Source organism: Oxyura jamaicensis, chromosome 28 (genome assembly GCF_011077185.1).
Source record: "Oxyura jamaicensis isolate SHBP4307 breed ruddy duck chromosome 28, BPBGC_Ojam_1.0, whole genome shotgun sequence".
Classification (NCBI taxonomy): Eukaryota; Metazoa; Chordata; class Aves; order Anseriformes; family Anatidae; genus Oxyura; species Oxyura jamaicensis.
In genome coordinates, this window is record NC_048920.1 from 3,140,848 (window position 1) to 3,159,862 (window position 19,015).

Consider the following 19,015-nt stretch of genomic DNA (forward strand, 5'->3'; position numbering starts at 1 on the left):
ACGTGTCTCTTTACATGAGGTGCAGAGCTGCTCGAGCTCCTATCTAGAACAGTGCGATTCCAATCATACGGCTCTTCCCTTTCGCCCCGTGCCCCCCAATCCCGCCCCTAAAAACCCCCCCTCGATGCTCGCCGGGTTATACAAACCTCCCTCGCCCACCCCCCCCAACTCCTCCCCTGTCCCCCCCCCCCCCCGTCCCACCCGTCCCACCCCCAAAAACATGTCCAGCAAAACTCGTAGATAACCAGGAATGCTTATTTCAACAAGACAATCAAAATGCACACAGCTTTGGAGATGCACGGGAGTCGGATGTCCTGAAGGTCTGCAGGTGAACTCCCCCGAGCTGAACGGTCCTGGTGCAGGGCAGCAGCGAGCCGCGGGTTCTGGCTGCCTTAAGACACTTCCCTTACTTCGGACTCCGGTTTCAGGGTCAGGCTTTGTGTGGGGTAGTTTTCCAACCAAGAAGCAGCTCAATGGTTTTATTTTTTTTTTTCTCTCTCTCGTTTTTAATGGTTAATTTGGAATAGGAAAGTCAAAGGAGATCGGGGAGGGAGGGAGACGAGGTGGGAGCCGCCGTTCTCCCCCTCCTCCAGTTTAATAAGCACCAGAGTATTCAAGTCTGTCCGTTCTGAGATTCAGAGCTGCTTCCGCAGTCAGCAGGCAGAAACTAAACCTTTCTCGTAAGAGCAGCGCCGTTTTGGTTGGGGTCCGTCGTCGTCGTCGTCTTCTTCCTCGTCTTCCTCCTCTTCTTCCTCCGACGAGGAGCTGTCCAGTGTTAAATCCACGACGTCAGCAGTGGCCTTGCCGTTCTCACCGTTACCGTTAGGGGTGGGCAGCAGCCCGTTCACATCTGAGGAACCTGAAAGGGAGCAGGGAAGAGAGGACTAATTAAGAGCCCTAACAATTAATTAACGTCCAGCTCGGGGGATGCTGTGACGCTCTTGGTCTCTTGTGGCTGTGCAGTGCTTGGAAAAAGGGCACGTGAAACTAGCTCCATCCAAGCAGCTGCCTAAAAAAAAGAGCCCTCACCACGAGCGTGAGGCTCTGTAGGGTCAGGACTTGCTGCAGTGCCCCGCGGCACCTGCACCGCCTGCTCGGATGGCATCTGCCCGAGAGCGGCTTGGCAAAGCACGGCGTCACGCAGCCACACCGCCACCCTGCCTCAGGACACGGCCGCCAGGGGATCCGACCTCGCCAGGCTGCCAAACGGAGCCTCCCAAGTCACCTCCCCCCCCCCCCGCCCACTAAATAAGCCCAGCGCTGGCAGGGGCTGGTCGTGCTGCCGCTGTTTCGGAGATCGCTGCCGAGGTTCACAGCTGGCAAAGCGTCTCGGTGTCACTCTGGAAATAACCCAGCTTGGCTGAATAACCCCCTGGGTTGTTCTGGGCCCCGCTGCGCGGGGGCGTCACGCACCCCGGTGGACGCTGCTCCCTTCTGGAGGGGGTGAAAACCGAGGGGATAGCCCGAGGGAGCCCTCCCCCAGCCAGACCCCACCAGGTTGGACACGGGGAAAAGGCTTTTCACCAAGAGGGTGCTCGGGCACTACGACAAACTCCCCAGGGAGGCAGTCCCAGCACCGAGCCTGCCAGGAGCATCTGGACGAGGCTCTCGGACACCGGGTTTGATTTTTTTGGGGGGTCCTGTATGGAGCCAGGACCTCGGGATCCCTTTTTTTGATCCCTTCCAACTCGGGATGTTCTGTGTTCCGAGGTGTCTCGCAGCTTTTCTCAAGCCCCCTGCAAAACCAGAGCTCCCCAGTCCGTGCACGCTACAGGAATTTCAAGCCTTTAGCTCCAGAGACGCTCACCTAGAACTAAGATGGGACACTGAGGGCTGCAGCTCCGTTCCTTCTCGGCTCTGATGGGACACCAGGAGCCATCCACCAGGTACTCTATTTCATCTGCATCCTCACATTCGGTCAGTATCTTTGACAGGAGCCTGGACGGGAGAGAAGATGCCATCTGTTAACCTGGAGGCAGTCAGCAGCCCTGGCCGGCAGCCTGGATCTTCACCTTGAGCAGCCTTCCATTTAAGAGAAATGTGGCCTTAGCAGGAGGCTGCCAAACAGACAGCCCTCGCGGTCGAGAGCTTCTTTTATTTCCCAGAAAACGAGCACAGGTTCTGACAACGCTCACCACCCCAGTCCTTTCCGACAACGCACCTCAGCCGTGAAGTAACGCTTTAATTACGTGCAATTAGGAGAGCCTCGCCCCTTCAGCCAGCCTCCCCGGTCTGTGGTACCCAACTTGGGGCCGTGTCAGGGCTGGTGCCAGGACATCGCCACCGAGACGTCAGCCGAGGCCACAGCGGCCCATTCCGCTAGGAAATAAGCCATCCAACAAGCAGCACTCCGCTTCCTATCTTGATTTCCCAACGCCACCACAGCAGCCACCAAAATACACGCAGCTACAACAAAATAAAGCACGTTGACCTCTGAGAACACCCCCAGAGCAGACACCTCGAGGTTCTCGTTGCAGACACCGGCCAGAACGAGGGGCTTGCTGTGCCCTGCTGCACCTCGCGCCCCGGGGACTTGCTTTTTCCTGGCACCATCTGCCTGTGAGGTTTGTCTGGACCTGCCCTTAGAGCTGCCCTTCTGCAGGGTTGTTCACCTCTGGGTTTGGGCATTTCCTTCCGGAGGTGAGGAACGCTAAGAAAGGCTCAGAAGCCCGAGGGAACTGGTAGTGAGGCACTTTTCTGCTTTCTCCCGGCCCACGTAGGAGATGTGGTCCCCCAGACAGCCCTGTCCCCTAGCAGAACCACCACCACGGCTGCAATTCCAAGCTAACCAGGCCCAGAGGGTCTTAGGCACGAGCGGCCAGCCCCCTCCCTAGGAACCTCGGCCCCTTCTTAGCCAACAACATCCAGCCGTGAGCACCAGGTCCCCTGCAGCTTACTTTCAGGAAGCTGAAGACGACCCCTGCATCCAAACCCAGCCCTGAGCGCTGCAGAGCAGGGGCAGAGAAACGTGCTGAGCCTTCAGCAGTGACGACCAACCTCCTCTTCCTCCTCCTTGTCCGAGAGGGACAAGTAAGCGCGCTGCTGATCTGCAGAGGTTCCACAATCCAACCCCTTGTGCTTTTCCCCTTCAGCCTCAGCAGCTTTGTCAGAGATCTCAGAAGGAACTGGATTTTCCTGTTGGTGTTGGCCGGAGGACAAAGCAAACAGGTTAGCTGTGCCCAGGCTGTTTCGGGCTGCCTAAAAAGCCCCAACCGCCGGCTCAGCTCAGCGCCTACGAGCGCAGCGATGCTCGAGCGCTGTCAGCACGGCCCCGGGAACGCGCCGCCCAGGCCGACCCGTCCGCTCCCTCCGCTGCACCGTGCGCCCAGGGAGCTGGATGCACCTGAGCGACACCCCCGAGCTCTCCCCGCATCGCGGCCAATCTGCGTGAGAGGCCGATTGTAGCAGCCGCGAGGGCGGGGATGGCTTCCCAGAAGCCGAGACCCGCGCACCTCGCTCCACCAGTCCGCAGCGCTGCCGGCAGCTCGGCTGACGTAGCACCACTACGGCTGGCAGCGGTCCCGGCCCACCTCCAGCAGCCTCCCCGCCTTCTGCAGCGGCAAAGCTTCAGCTGGGGGGGGGGGGGCGGGGGGTGGAGGTCACCGCTCGCATCAGTTCGCTTCTCCTTCCTTCCTTTACTCTTGAACAGAAGCCAGGCAACCCATCGGGCTCTCTAGAGACAGCCTCTGGAACCCACGCTGGGGCCGATGAGCACCGCAGCCAGCTTTTTTTCCTTTTTCCTGGCTTGCCTCAGGTGCTGCCTGCCGTCAGCCCGGCTCCTTCCGCAGCCAGGACTCCATCCACCAGGTCTGCAACCAGAGGGAGAGCTGCTGGCTTTGGGTGATCCTCTCTGCAAACGGCCGCATGTTTGAGCTCTCCAGTGTGAAGACCCGCTCGGACGTTCAAGGATCACCCGCAAAATGTTCTCGTACGGCTCAACCACAGCACCCAGCTCTCCTAACGAACGGCGAGCCCTTTGTTCTCCGGTAAAAAGGGCAAACTCCCGTAGCTCTGGACCGGAGTCAACACCATTCCCCTTCAGATCGAAGGCCAGATGACAAGTTGTCAAGTCTAAAGCAACCTTCCCCAAATTCCCACTGGAAGAGCTTTTGATGGGGCTTGCATTTCCTGCCTCACCCTCGTCCAAAAGCGCTTTGAAATTTACTTGCTCTGACTCCCTCCTGCGCTCTTACAGCCAACTATGCCAGGGTGGGAGCGAGACCGCAGGAAGAGAACACCGCTAACGCTGCATTTGTACCTCTTTCCTGGGGGGCTGCACGTTGCAGGGTGTTTGCTATACAAGCTGCCAGAGATGAACCCAACCAAACTTAGAGCACGCCATGAATTGCTTGCAAGCTCACGAGCACCTCACACCACCAAGAGAACAGGAGGGTTCCTAGCAAAAGTCACCTCATCGGGTGCTCATGGAGCGGCTCCGTTCCGCGCAGCGTGACAATGACATCTGCCAACCAAGGCAGCTGGTTGGGTGGCTTCAGCAGCCCGATGTGAGGCAGTAAACGCTCGGTTCTTCAAGTGTTTTAGTGTAATCCCGAAATCAAGACGGGCAGACCGAGAAGCGAGCCTTGCTCTAACCCACCAGGACAATCACGTGGGAACGCTGTGCACGAGCAGAACGCGCTTTCCAGCTTTGTTCTCAGGTCGACTTCAATCAGACGCACAGACCAAAGAGCGAGGGGCCCCGCCCGGCAAGAGGAAAAGAAAGAGGCTGGGGGTAAAAACCTCCGTACTCACCCGTCAATTATCAGCTGGTCATAGGGCGCAGGTTTGTCACACACAGGACACATCCACGTGGGCTTCTTCTCATTCATCTGAAGGTAGAAGACCGCATCAAAGCACTGCAGATGTGCGCAGGTCTCTGCCCGGCACGGCACAGACAGCCGCATCTTCACTAGCTGTTGGAGCGAAGAGCAGGAGGTCAGGGACAAAGCCCACCCCGGCTACCACCAGACAGCTCCCCTGCTCAGCAGGACAGGTCTGAGACACGAGGCAAGGCTCGGCAGCTCGCAGAAGAGGTCTGGCAGTAGAGTAGGATTTCTTGACAAAAAAAAAAAACAGAGTAAGATGTCTTGCAGAGACTTACCGGACAGATGAGAGAGACGCGAACGCCTGTGGTAGCTATTTCACTGTCCGGATCCAAGCGTAGCTTCTCTTTTACTGCAGGAAGAGTAAAGGGCACAACATTTAACAGACGCGAGCTTAAACCTGGAAACAACGCGTAGCACAGGTCAAGAAGCTCACTGACAGCCCCTACGAGTCACTTGCACCGCAGATGACAAGCTCTGCCTGACAGAGCCAGGGAAGGCAGGAGACAGAAAGCTCTCGTACCGGGCTCGTGCAGCCTTCAGAGCTCAGTAGAGGCGCTGCCTGTGCTGCCTGGCTAGCCAAAAACCTCAGGCACGACGGGCTGCAGGCCAGCTGTCAGGCACGAAGCTCACGTTTTCTCACAGTCCCCAGCCCCTGACCTGACTCCCTTCCCAACGAGCCAAGTGGCACGTGCTGCCCCTCAGCCGGGCAGACCAGGCTGGGTTTGGGTCCATCCCTTGGGATGAGGGCGCCCAGGCGCACACCGGCCACAAGTTCAGGCTCTTTCAGCGACCCTGCCACCTCTCGTGCGAAGCTGCAGGGTGGGCAGCTGGAGCACAGGAAGGAAACCACACCGCTGGGCAGCTTGTTCGGGTTAGTATCATGACGAGGGAGCCGACTGGGAATTAATTTTGTCATCGTTTGCCTTCAGAGAGCCTGCAACAGCCTGGGCAACATACCTGGGCCCGCTACGGTTTGGGCAGTTCTGGCAGAGAGAGAAAGAGTGGACAGAGAGCTCTAGCACGCAGCAACAGGCTCCCAGGAAGAAGTCAGTTTAGACTTTAGGTCATTAGCACAAGCAGGATGGATTTTATTCCCTTCCAAGATCAGAGGCAATAGGGAAGGGCTAACAGCATGCCGCCGCCCCCTGGAATTCTGAGCAAGCCCCCCCAGAAGTGAGCAAGCAGGGGATACAGTCACATGGACAGGAAATCGGGATTTCTCCATCAAATAAACAAGCCTCCTCCTAGTGCTACCGGGCTGGAACTCTTCAGTTTACGTGCTGGCCAGCTCATTTCTTCCAGCAAGCTGTTGCACAAGGAACCACAAAAAGACCTAGATGTACCAGGGGAGGCGGGGACGCAGCTCCAAGAGCAAGGCAGCCATGCAAAAAGCAGCGATCCTGCAGCTGCTGGGAAAGAGTCAGGCATCAGGAAAGGAGGGGGAGCCCTGCCCCTGCTGCCACATCCCGAGAGGGAAACCCAGGGGGGCTGCAGGCAAATCCAAACGAGCAGGTAGGCAAGGCCCACAAGGGAAGGTCCTGACTCAAAGGTGCAGAATCAAAACAAAGCGGAATGACTACGCGATTCCTAAAGAGCTGCTGCTATTGAAAAGGCCCAGGACACTTGCATCACCCTGTTTCTTCGGAGCAAGTCAAGCATTTCTTTTGACCTTTGCAGATCGTAACAAGGTATCTGCAGACAACGAGGCCGCATGCAGTTTTGCAACACGCAGCTCTAATTAGAGCGGGTTCTCAGATGTGAAATTCCCACAGGTCTATGAGACTTGGTGTTGCTTTCTTCGCGTTAGGAGGATTTTCATCCAAGCTTTATTTTCGCAAAGTTTTTTGCTAAGAATTCTGCGTGAATTAGGATGCATGGGAAGGAAAAAAGGGCGTTTTCCAGGACCTCCTGATTAGAATCAAGCTGTCTTAAACTGCCTTTGGATCCGCAGCCATGCACCCAAGCATCTGTTTGCAGACAGCGTTCCTACTAAAGTCAACAGAAGCATATGCAAAGGAAGATGAGTCAGCCCCGAGATGCAACCCAAGTCAAAGGGGAGCTTTAGTGAGCACTGAGCTGAAAGGGGAATCGCTTGCAGTCCAGGCCAGAGCTATAAAAGCAAAGTTTCCAAGCTCTTTGTGCTCGTCAGTTTCAGACGTCCAAACAACTTCCATGCAGCAACAGGCCAAACGAAGTGAAGCGAAAGAAGATCGTGTTCCTATTTGGTTAAATGTAAGGTCGCCAGGTGCAGCTCATCTCAGCCCCTACGCCCAGCCAAAGCCGTTAGGTATCCGGCTCAGTAGAAGCAGAGGTTTGTTACCAAGTGGAAAAGGCAAAAAAAGCTGCTTTCAGAACCTCTGCCGGCCGCTCTCAGTTCAGGAAGCCACCGTGCAAACGCTTGCTTTGAAGGGAACAGAACATACTGCTGAGCCTGGATTCAAGAAGAGCACGATGTCAGGAGGAAGAGAGGATCCTCTGCATTTTAAGACAACTCAGAACCAGCACCTGCTCGTTCGTTTGAGGTTCTGATCAACAGAGGAGCACAACCAGTGTTCTGAGAACAGCGGGTATTTAACGAGTGGAAATTTGTATTGCTCCTGTCAACGGGTAAGTGCTGGCTGTCAGCGGGCTGATGTGGTCAAGACTGCCCCGGACACTGCCTGCTGTGGTGGAACACAGATGTAGAAGTGTGCGCGTGCTACAGGACTGCTGCACTTACACACGTGGAGATCAGAAGTTTGGCTACAGCAGCAATCAGCCCCACGAGGTAGATTAGCCACCTGAAGACCTGACACGTCTGCAATCATCATCTCCCCTGTGACCTACGAGCTATCTCCAAGATTATGCTGCTTACACCTGGTAGGAGCTGTCCATGATCTAAAAAGTGTGTTTTAAAGACCATTACGATCCACAGTGTTCGTTCTCTGATGCAGAACGAAATACCAAGAACGGTCTCTCCGCTAACATTACATAACTGGAAATCCTCCAGACTCTCTGGAGCTGCAAGCAAGTCCGATTCTGCCTCGAAAAGGTAATTTCCCCTCACATTTCCATAACGTTTTTTATTTGCCTCATACCATGATGATTTACCTGAGTGGTCTAGGATAAACATCTCTCGGGATCATCTCTTCTCTGAAGCTGGCAACGCATTTGAAAGTTCTGTTGGTGAAATCCCACTGCCAGCCCCTAGGATTCAGGGGGTGGGGTGGGCAGCAGGACATTTTCACCAGGATCCCTTGCTCCAGAAAGCTCCTTTGGATATAGTGCGGGTCAAGGCCGAGGTGCTGTGGCAATGTTCATCAGCTCATAATTATTCAGATGAAGGCATGAAGCCATTCGCATCAGAATGACACCGGCCCTCAGCGGCACTCATCACGATATAACCTGGAGACAAAGCCTAAATCCAACTACGTGACGCAGAGCTTCTGCAGAGCCACGAGAGACACGCGCTGCTGAAATGCTGCACTTGGCACACGGGTTTGGGGCAATTTCATACGACTAACAAACATCTTAGCAAGCCTGTTCAAACAAAAAGTGTTTTTTTTATACTGGAGGAAAGCAATCGCACAGAACCAGGCGGCTGTTCCCGAACCGTTTCTAGCAGCCTGGCTGTTCGGAATGCTGTGGCGTAAGGGGCATGCAGTGAGCCTCCCCTGGGCACCTCTCGGGCAGACACACACTCACCAAGCGCTTTGCAGAGCTCGGGATGTTTGATTCCGATGGTTTTCAACCTCTGCAGCAGCTCTGCCGAGGTCATCTGCCGCACCAAGTACAGCCCCACGGAATAGCTCTACGGAGGAAGGAAAAGAATGAGGAGAGGAGGAAGGGGAAGGACGAGCAGGGCTGCTCTTCTGCACCTGCTGCTGCAGTTCCGTGCAGCTTCCTTCGGCACGTACCTTCCCGTAATTCCCCCAGGTGACGGTGATGCGGTTGGTGGCTGCAGACAGGTACATGAGGTGGGTGAGGTTGATGGGACGACAGGGCCTCTTCGGTTCCACTCCGGGTTTGTTTGATGGATAGTAGCCCTACGGCAGAAAGATTCACGTTGTTGGTTTAAACAGGAGATGCTGCTGGCGGGGAACATCCATCCATCAGCTTCACTATTCTAACCCACACGTAGTTTTCAAGGGAAGGGGCAGAAGGGAGCTGAACAGCCTGACCGAGCGCTAAGTGAAAAGGATCAAGTCTTGTTGCAAGGACAGTTTATGAACACGGATAACCCCTCAGAAGATTAACCTTAAACCAAGTCGTGCGTTTTTATAATCTGCCTTCATCAGAATAAATAATGCTTCCACCAGTCCTTCCAAAGCTGCAATGTCGCCCGTCCCCGCGGAGCCAACTTACCGGCACCGAGCAGTAACTATGGTTCACTTTCACCGCAATGTTCGGGGGGTACTGGTCCTCCTGGGGAGAACTAGTGTCTGTGTAACAGATTCTGCAAAGGAACGACACCCCGCTTAATATCCCCACGCCGCTCGCCGGTTCAAAGCTCTACACGTCAACCAGCAGCCAACCTTTACCACACCAACCCATGCTCCCTCGTCTGGCCAAAGCAAAGCCAATTCCGCTCTGCTCTCCAGGTTTTCATGCAGCCTTGAGATTTGGGCGGACAAATCCGACACCCTGCTGTTTTCTACCGCAGGACTAACTCAAGTGGTACATGTAAGGAGAGGTTAGAAAGCAGAGTTTAAGACACTTGCATGTAAACAGGCCATTTGCTGTGGGTTATCTTTCCAGCTATGAGAACCACACTGAAGCTTATCGTCTTTGGGTAACGCATTCCCCTCCTCCCCTCCGCTGCACTTCGCGGTAAATTAACCCCATGCGCAGACATACCTTAGGACAACCTGAACCGATTTCACACCGGGTTGCAACTCCCTAGTAAATTAAGGAAGAAACAGAAACTTATGTGAAGAAAGAACAAGATCAGCCATCACCTCCACCAGACTCAAGAATTTGCTCATTTTAAAACACAAATCTTCAAAGAATTTCTTCCCAGAGTTTAATTTAAGTTGCTCAATTCGCTCTGCAGGTATCAGCAGCCCTGTAAAAACAACCTATTACTGCGAACTTCACCGGTAGCGTTTCTAACAGTATTTCCACTGCTGCCAGGGAGGCTACACATCACAGAACAAGGGGATTTTGTTAGGAGGCTTCATACACAGGTACAGGAATCTGCGCAGGATTCAAGGCACTGGGGGGAACACCAGAATTAGCCTCGGTTTCTGAAAGCACTTCACATTCCAGTTCAGCATTTCAGCACATTTTTTTTTTTCATTTTGGGGTGGAGGGGATGGAACCCGAGTTCAGCTGACAGACGGGAACCGATGTGACAGCTTTGGATGCGAGCGGAAAGCATCCGGATGCTACCAGAGGTACGGGAAGATCCTCACCCCGCACGATCGCTCTAGGCAGGGAACGACACCCATCGAAACCCCCCTGGGAAATCGTTGTAGTGAAGGTGTCGCTGATGGGGGAAGTTTTCTCACAAACCCAAATACACGCAGAGCGGAGCATTAAGGATCAGCTACAATATTTTATCACCCTTAAAGACTTCCGTGGGTATCGCTTCCTTTCTGTTAAGTCTTCACACAGCTTCCCCCTGCCCCGGTTCTGTTCACCCTCTCCAGCAATCAACGCTGGATATCCAAGCACCACCACCCTCTGGGTTTGTAACAGCACGATTTTACCGGGAAGAGAAGTATTTGGAGGCGTTTAAATATGAAGTATTTAAAGGTGATAAATAACGCTGGGCTGTGGAGGGCCTTTTCTGCGTCCTCGGCCTCTCGTGGCGGCAAGGAGCAGAGCAGCAGGTCAGCGAGGGAGCAAGCCTCACCGCCTGCACGGCCGCGTCTCACACGTTTCATTGTTTAAATCAAAAGTTGGTTCGTGACAGAGGTCAGGCTAAATCCTAATCGGTGCAAGATGTTTGCCTATGCAGTTACTATAGCACCCTGTGCAAAACAGAAGCCTTCTTTCAGATGCAAACAGCATTACACGTCGAGCTTTTGAACTTTCGATGCAAAGGGAAAATCTGCAAATATTCACAACGGGAGCTTAACGGAGAATTCAGGTCATCAACGATTTCACACTTTCTTTTTTCCCTGCCCAAATATACCGTTCACATGGGATACGAGAGGAGCAGACATGAAACTCAGGGACTTAGAGGGGAAGCGTTACACCCGCACGCCCCACAAAAGCTCTGTGCTTTACACTGGATGCAGCCGGTCCGCTGATACCCTCAGCGGTTCCACGCGGGGAACACGAGCCCCCCCCCGGAGAGGGAACACTCCGGAATTACACAGCTCCCATTTCTACCATTTCTCCAACGATCAACACGCGGTGAGAAGTACCTGGAATTTCTGATCAACTCCACTTGTCTCGGGGTCAATGCAAAAATGCACGGGCTTTCCTGGAGCTTCTCATTGTTCTGTGGGACTGAAGAAGGAAAAAAAAGATGTACATCAAACTGGCAGTAATTAATTCTTACGCTGCTAAGCACAAGGTGCCTTGGTTTTTCTTTAACGTTCTGAGCTCTGTTTATGTCTAAGTCCTGTTTGCTTCCATACAGCTGCACAAGAGCTCCTATCACCACACGTTCTCGTAACAAGATAATAAACCAAGCTTTGGTAAATGTCTGATTACAGCGGCGCTCCTTTGGTTTTCTGCCTGTTTTGCCAGTTAGCACCCCGATAGCACGCGGTGGATTGGGTCTTTTTTTTATTTTTATCCCTTCTCTCCTCAAATAATCAACGGGCCAACAAGCAGACGCTGATACAAGAACAAATGTCATGAAAGCATGAAACCAGGAGACCGATTCTGGAAAAGAAAGAAAGAAAATTAAGAGGAACCAACTGAAAATAGTAATAAAAAAAAATACGAGAAATAGCCCTAAGGGACAGAACGCTGCTCACAAATACCTGGAGCTGAGGGTGCACGTCACAGGATGTTACAGCAGAAACGCTCAGCTGAGAACCCAGCACTAATTGGCCCTTTATCCATACAGAATTGAAAACCCAACGCATTTAGAGCGATTAAAATTGAGCTTCAGATGTGGAAAACCTGAGGCTTCCGCTTAGTACCTTTTGTTGAGCGCACGTGATGGTCAGAGCGCGCGTCCAACGAAAGTCAAGTCCCGGAGCTGGTGAGAGTCGCAAGATAAACACGAAGAACAGGAAGCGACACAACAGGTTTTGGCCTTTTTAATCAAGAATAGCGGATTTTTAAGTCACTGGCTCGTTTATTCAAAGAGTTTAGGCTGTAGGAAAAGGGGCTTTTCTGCCTGTGCACAAAAACGAGACGAAGGAAGGCTAAAACCTCAGCGGCTCCGAGATCTTGACACCATGACAACCCGATTCACTGACCACGTCTACTTCCCTCTGATAATTCAGCTTCCAAAACACAAGAGGAGAATTCATAAATAATAAAAAAGTCCTCGTGGACTTTTAATTGAATTTCAGTGTCCAGCTAAGCGCCTCTTGACCAGAGCAACCAGCAAGAAGCGCTCCCAAGGACTGCAGCAGTCGGCACTTTCTAATAACAAGAACAAAAGGGTTTTTTTTTAATGTCATTGCTTAAATAACTGCCTGTAGACAGGCCGCCCTTCCGATTGTTGAGCTACACAAGAACAAGGCAAACCTGGTGAGGAACAACGAACAGAAATTCACGTTGCTTTGCATTTACATCAGCTCCCCTTGCCAAAGCCCCCCGGCTCTCCAAGAGGGGCACGCTGCCGGCAGAGCGAACCGGGACCCTCCGGGGATGCCCCCAGCACCGCAGCCAGACCCCGCGAGGGACCCAAGAGCCTCCGCTCACCTCTCTTTCTAGCACCACAAGCATCTGACCACGGTCAGAGAACTCCAAAGCCAGCCATCTGCCCACGTTTTCCCCGCAGCTACTCAGTAAAAGCTCCTTGCAGCACGAGAAGCGAGGTCAACGCGTGCTGCCCCGACGTGAAAGACCCGGCGGCGCTTCTCCGCCACCCCCACGGGCACCTGCTGCAGGCTGGCACCAAACACCCCCATTTTACAAAAAAAAAAAAAAAAAAAAAAAACAGCTGGAGGGAAAAGAACAAAAATAATCAGCAGCAATCAGGATTGAGTGTTTGAGGAAAGCGCAAGAGACAGAACTGAGCAGCGAGCCTGTTTTCCTTCGACACCTTCATTCCGGAAAATCAGCTCCAAATCCTGGAGGTGCGCTTTTAGGGGACCCAATGTGCTGTTCAGACCTTTGCTGAGTAGCCAGAACAATATTTAGGTGTCAGGCTTTTGAGGCTAACGGTAACAGCTCTGCCTTTTCTCCAGGACAGATGCCTCAGCACCGCAGCTCAGCTCCTGGACCTGCACGAGCGCTGCTGGGCTCAGTTTATTTTAAGAGCTGATGATAGCAGGACATCAATTTTTTAGGACTGAGCTCGATCGGCAAGCTTCGGAACGAGAGAAGACATCTAAACCCCAAAGGACTCGGGGAACCATCTTCAAAAACATGGCCCGATGCAAAGGACTCCCATTCAAGGAGCCAACCCAACCTGCAGCTCCTGGCCCAACCACCCAAAACAGGAACTGCATCGACTGGGGGGGGTTTAAGGTTTCCCTGTTCCAAGGTTTGCCTTCTCTAATAAAGATCACGTTCTTCACTTACCCCGATCAACCTCGCTCAAGGCATTATATGCTCCCAGGACAGGTTATATTGCCAACACCACGGCTGGATCCCTTGAGATGTCGGGGACGTGCGGCTGCCAGGAGGTTTCTGCGGGGCCGAGCCCCCATTTGCATCCCTACCCCCCCAAAACACTCCTCACAGGGTGCAGTACGACACATTTTTCCCTCCCTGGCTACGGGAACTGCTCTGACTGAGCCGAAGGGCATTGATCTTCGTGCAGGGGCCACGTTCCCACTGCTTCACCCACAGGGGTACCGGAGGATGAGCGCGCCCCGCAGCACGGCGCGCAGGTACCGCAGGACGCAAACGCTCTGCTCGTTAGCTGCTAAAACAGGAAAGGTAATTAGCGTTGGCTCCCTCCAAAAAGGTATCTGATCCATCTTAATTTTAAGCTTTCCCTACCCGAGAGAGTCGGGATGACTGGAGTAAATTAAAAGGACTCATTCGTGTTGACATCCTCAGACCGAACCAGAAAGCTGCTGCGGAAGCTGTCCGCGTGTCGATGAACTCGGAGCGGCTGGAACTGTGTGCGTGCAGCCAGCAAACGGGAGGAAGCGGCTGCTTCCCGATGAGCCTCATCTGTTCGCTTGTAGCTGAAGCCACCTTTGTCTGCAAGGACAACGGTAATCTGACGCTTCTGCAGGGAATCAGCTTGCCTGCAGCCCGAATGAGGCATTGCCCACCTCACCTTCAATCTCAAGGAGGCGAGAGAGCATTTAATTAACAAATGTGCCTCCAGCCGACGTCAGGAACACATAAATTACGCTTCCTCTATTCCAACCCCGGCTATGTGCTTAACCCCCCCCCTTCTGTAGCCCGGGGAAAGGCACCGCTCCAGCAGCAGGGAGGCGTTTTTAAAGCAGAGCACTCTCTTTTGGGTACTTCCAGGTTACAAATCGCCGAGGTTGGCGCGAGGTTTGCGCTTGGTGGGGACGCAGAAGGCAAACCTCTGCGGCTTCCACGCGGCAAACCGCTCGGCTCTCCTCGGAGCGCTTTGTTTCACCTCCTGCCCCTGCCAGCCCACACGGGGCTCTGCTACCTGGCGGTGTCAGAAGTGGTTCCAGAAGCACGGCGCGCCCAGGACCTCCGCGCCACGTCGAAAAGCTCCCAGCTGTACGGAGCAACAAACGCACCCCTATTTCCTTCAGCGTAGGCAGAAGGAATCAGAGCTGCGGCCCACCAGGCTGAGAAAAACGTGTGGAAGACATCTGGGGGTGATCAACAGCTGACCGGGACGACAACTGAACATCTGCTCAACGCCCAGCTCCTCAGCACCGATCCCCAGGCAGAAAAACTCTCTCATCGAAGGGAAAATGAGTCAAGTGTGCTTTAGGGAACACGCTGACCCAAGGGAGGCGTCGGCTAACACAGAGGTGAGATGTTAAATTTAATGAGACCTCAGATCTGATACAGAAAATCTCATGTCAGCTCTTAATACAATCTGTTAATCGCCGTGAGTATATCCCTGCTCCTATCTCTAGGTGTTTCTGCATCTTTAGAATCGCTTTTCTTCTAAATATTACACCTGCATTTCCGACTAATAAACGCCACCTCACGCTTCGGGCTGGATTAACCCACGTCCCAAGCAGCAGTTTGAGTTTTATTTAGTTTTAGGGTGGCAGCCCCCCTTTGACTGTTCAAACGGTCGCAGCCTGAACAACGAAGACGAAAATCACAAGAAACCCGAGGACTTTGTCTCCAGAAAGCAAAACACAAGACTAACAAACTTGTTTCGGGGCTAATGACAGAGCCAGGTGTAATCAGGGGAAGTCACACACAAAGGGTAATAAGGGTAGGAATTATCAGACAGCTGAAAGAGGAGGTAAATGAGCCTAAGGGATGCCCGAGGTAGCGTTGAGGCAGAAAAGAATCAAAGATTCTGATGGAAAAGCAGGAGATGGAATTAAGGGATCACGCAAGCGTAGGCACACGGAACAGAAGGCCATTTCCTGTTCCTGAGGATTGGATTCCCTTGATTTTAAAAAAAAATCAAAGGCAGGTTTAAGCATGAGCTGTGGTCACCCGAGGTGCACACATGCCCACTATCTGTGGACTTGGGTAACCCCAGGCAGCCACCACACACCTCTGATTCTATCCCTGCAGCCCTCCGCGCACCTCCTACCTTCGTGTCGTTGGGTTTTGGTTTTTTGGAAGCATTTCAGATTTGTTATCAGCCAAGGAAGACCAGCTCCCCGAGCTCCTGCAGCGAGGCCCGATGTTACCACGTCCTGCTACGCTGAGGCTAAGCTGACTACGGTGCCAGTTCTCCTCTGCACGCACCGTCCTCGCTACAAAAACCTTACACCTAACCTCCGGGACACGACTCTTCGCTCCCCAGAGGTAAAATAATGAAATAAGAGCCTCCTCGCCCCAAGGCGGGGGAAGCACTTCTTACAGTTTCCCAGTTGCTCCTCAAAACAGACAGCGTCACGCACAAAGACCTGTCACAGACCCAAAAAAAAGTCCGAAAAACTGTTTGAAGCGCGTACCACCCTCCTGCATGCCGAGGAGCCCTGAGATCAGGAGTGCTTAGCACTAAAAATCAGCATTACTGGGGAAAACGCCCGCGTGCTCGCTTCGGCCAGGTGCCACGGCAGCACAGGAGGAGCTCCAGCGGCACGCTGCTGCGTTGGAGGGGGAAGGAGGGTAAGGGGCCACAGCACAAACCGCGGCGCTGCCAACCAGGGGTAAGCGAGCTGCAGCCAAACAAGGCAGGATTTCAAAGCACATCGCAAAGCGGCCACGTTCTTGTTCTAAGGCAGCGGAAAGAAGAAAGGAAATATTCTTCCGTAGGCTTAAAGCACGAGGAAAGGAAAAAGGAGGGAGGGGGAAGGACATCCACCACGGGATGGATCAATCTCCCACCACTGCCAGTGCCATCACTGACACTGAAACCGATTTCAGTTTTCTCTCTCCGAGAGCAAGTACGGCAGAAACACCCCGGTGCATGGAGGACTCACCTGGTTCTGGAAGCACCCGGAGAACTCACCTGGTTCTGGAAGCACCCGGAGAACTCACCTAATTCTGTTGGCTTCAGCAGCTCATCCAGGGTGGTGTAGAAGGGAAGCTTCACCAGGCGAACTTCGGGCTTCACGACTTTGGGTGGCAACCTGCCCAGTCCGTTAAGGTATTTCCCGTAGAGCGCAGGATAGTCAATATTGGGAGTGGAGATAGAAGTCCTAGCCACGGTGCTGCCCCGGTCGTACGACGAATGTATGGAGAGCGCCTCGGGGGACCGGTGCTGCTGCGGCTGGGGCTGGCTGGCTTCGGAGCTCTTCTTGGCGTAGCGAGTCTCATAGAGCTCCTTGATTTTCTTGAAAACCTCGGGGCTGCAGTCAAATTGGACCAATTGCAATGCTCTGGTGACTAGTTCATGTTTAAGTCCGCTTTTACTCCTGCCAACAAAACCCAGCAACATCTGAAGATCTGAGACTCGGAAACTCATCACCATGTTCTAGGGGATAAAAAATTGGAAACGTTCTTACAGCGATAAAAAGGCAAAGCGTCCGTTCTCCGCAGCCTGGAATCCAAAATGCTAAAAATCCCTTCGACGCAAGGCGCCCAGCCCCGTTACTCACCCAATTAGCGTGCCATAACAAAACACAGATCCCAACCGGCTCAGAACCCCCACCAGAGGAACGCCACCGTCCTGCCCGAGTGGCTCCAAGCCACTTGTGACAAGCAGCCAGCACCGGTCCTGCTCCGAGCACCAGGCACCGCGGGGGGGAAGGCCTAAAAGCAGCCCGCGGCACAGCAGTGGTAACCCAAAGCCTCCAAACTTCTCGGGCATTTTTGGGTAAGCGAGCTCCGTTAAAGCCCTCATCTGCAACGCCATGAGCGCGAGGGAAAGGAAGAAAACGACGATGAGCTGAAAACCAGCAGGCGTTTAAGCCAGCCGGGGCTGCCGAGCTTTGAACGCAGGATTTCAGCGCGCCCCTGGGCTACCCGCGCGGGCAAAAACCCCCTCCAAGTCCTCCTCTACCTGCAGGACCGCAAAAGAACCGCACGTAGCTGAGGCTACCCAAAGACGCTCGGAGGCCGTTGAAGAGAGGAGCACGTTCCCATGAGAACAACGCCTCTGGACTCCGCGCGGGGGCTTTGCCAAGCACTCCCCCACGCTCCCAGCCAGCAGCTGCCGCGCTGGTTACTGCGGGTTTCAGCGTTCCGATAAGCACCGCGAACCACCTCCACCTCCACCAGTTTGCTCTCCCGCTGCCGGGGAAACTCGGGCGGCCTCTAACTGCAAGCCTCGAGCTGCCCTGAAAACGGCCCCGAAAAGGAACCCGGATTTATTCCCTCGACATCCTGCCCGGCGCGGGGAAAACGCAGGAATTCCAGAAGCAACCCCGGCAGGCAGCAGGGCTCTTCTCCCCGCTCTTTTTTAATGCGTAATCCCCCCCCCAAAAAAAAAAGTCATAACTCTGGGGAAGTCAATGGCAGCCCCGCGATTCCCCGGAATGAGAGATGTGGATGGTTTATTTCTCTAAAGAAAGCTCCCAGCGGATCCAGAAACGTTTAACAGTGGCGTCCACGTGCGTGGGCATCACCCCGCAGACACGATGCCATTTCATTTCCTCCTTTTTCGTGAAATCTCTCACTTAGCCCGGGAGCCTGAGCGCCGCTCAAGAACTTCCCGCGAACATCCCTGGCTGCAGTTAGGCTTTGTGGCAGTTTTGAAGAGTCCCAAAATACCTTTAATGAGAGGGGAAAAAAAAAAAGGAGATGGCTTTGCAGACGAGGGAGGGGCTGTTTAATCGGGGGAACGACGAGATTCGAGAGCTCTGGATCCAAGTCACCGCCTCGCTGGGTGCCACCTGCGTGATCCTGGCCAAATGCCTGAGCCTCGGCGTTCTCTGAGTACAGAACAGGGAGAGCACTGCCCTCGCTGAAGCCCCTCAAGGATAAATATTCACAAAACCCAAAGCACCGAGGCTGCGCGGCACCCCGAGAGCACAGCAGCAGGATTCTTGCGCTCGCTGCTCCTGCACCGCCAGTCCTTTGGGTCTTTTGGTGGATAAAGAGAAGTTTGAGACCTTTACGGTTTACTTTTAGAAGGGTTTATGGTCCAGACTGGATTCGAGCAGGACACGTTTTAGAGGAAGGAAACGTCTCAGCGAGGCTCGGATCCGCGTAACGGTGCGAGGGGTGCTGGGAGGGATCAGCTAACCACAGAAATCAGGGAACGCGACCTCAGCTCCTCCCTCCCGGGCAGCTTCGTGGGCAAGCAGCGCGGAGCCGCGCTCAAGCACCTGCTAAGGAGGCGCCGGATGCTGGAAGCACGCGTCCAGAGGAGAGCCGGGCTCACAGAAACAACGAGAGGCCGAACGGGAGGCAGAGGGGAGCCCGCAGCCCCCGCTTCCAGGAGGCTCCTGCACGGATTTCTGCGGCCAGGCAGCCCCAGGGCGCTCCGCAGCTGCCCCCGCGGGCGCTAACCGCGCTCCTGCTGATCCTCGGGGATGGCAGAGCCCCCTGCCAGAACGGGGGGGGGAGGAGGGGGGGGCAGAGAACCGGGACCCAAGAATGGGGCC

The 19,015-nt window shown here is 54.0% G+C and overlaps 1 protein-coding gene across 1 annotated transcript; it reads right to left on the minus strand.

The window, feature by feature from the left end:
• Nucleotides 1-237: 237 nt before the first annotated feature.
• PIAS4 (protein inhibitor of activated STAT 4) lies at nt 238-16,972 on the minus strand. Its single transcript, XM_035348249.1, has 10 exons — nt 16,506-16,972; nt 11,180-11,264; nt 9,663-9,704; nt 9,171-9,261; nt 8,723-8,851; nt 8,511-8,616; nt 5,102-5,175; nt 4,753-4,913; nt 1,808-1,938; nt 238-859 (listed from the first exon to the last, which is right to left on the minus strand). Exons 1-10 carry the CDS (start codon nt 16,936-16,938, stop codon nt 654-656), a joined length of 1,458 nt encoding a protein of 485 aa, XP_035204140.1. The 5' UTR covers nt 16,939-16,972; the 3' UTR covers nt 238-653.
• Between the last annotated feature and the right edge of the window lie 2,043 nt (nt 16,973-19,015).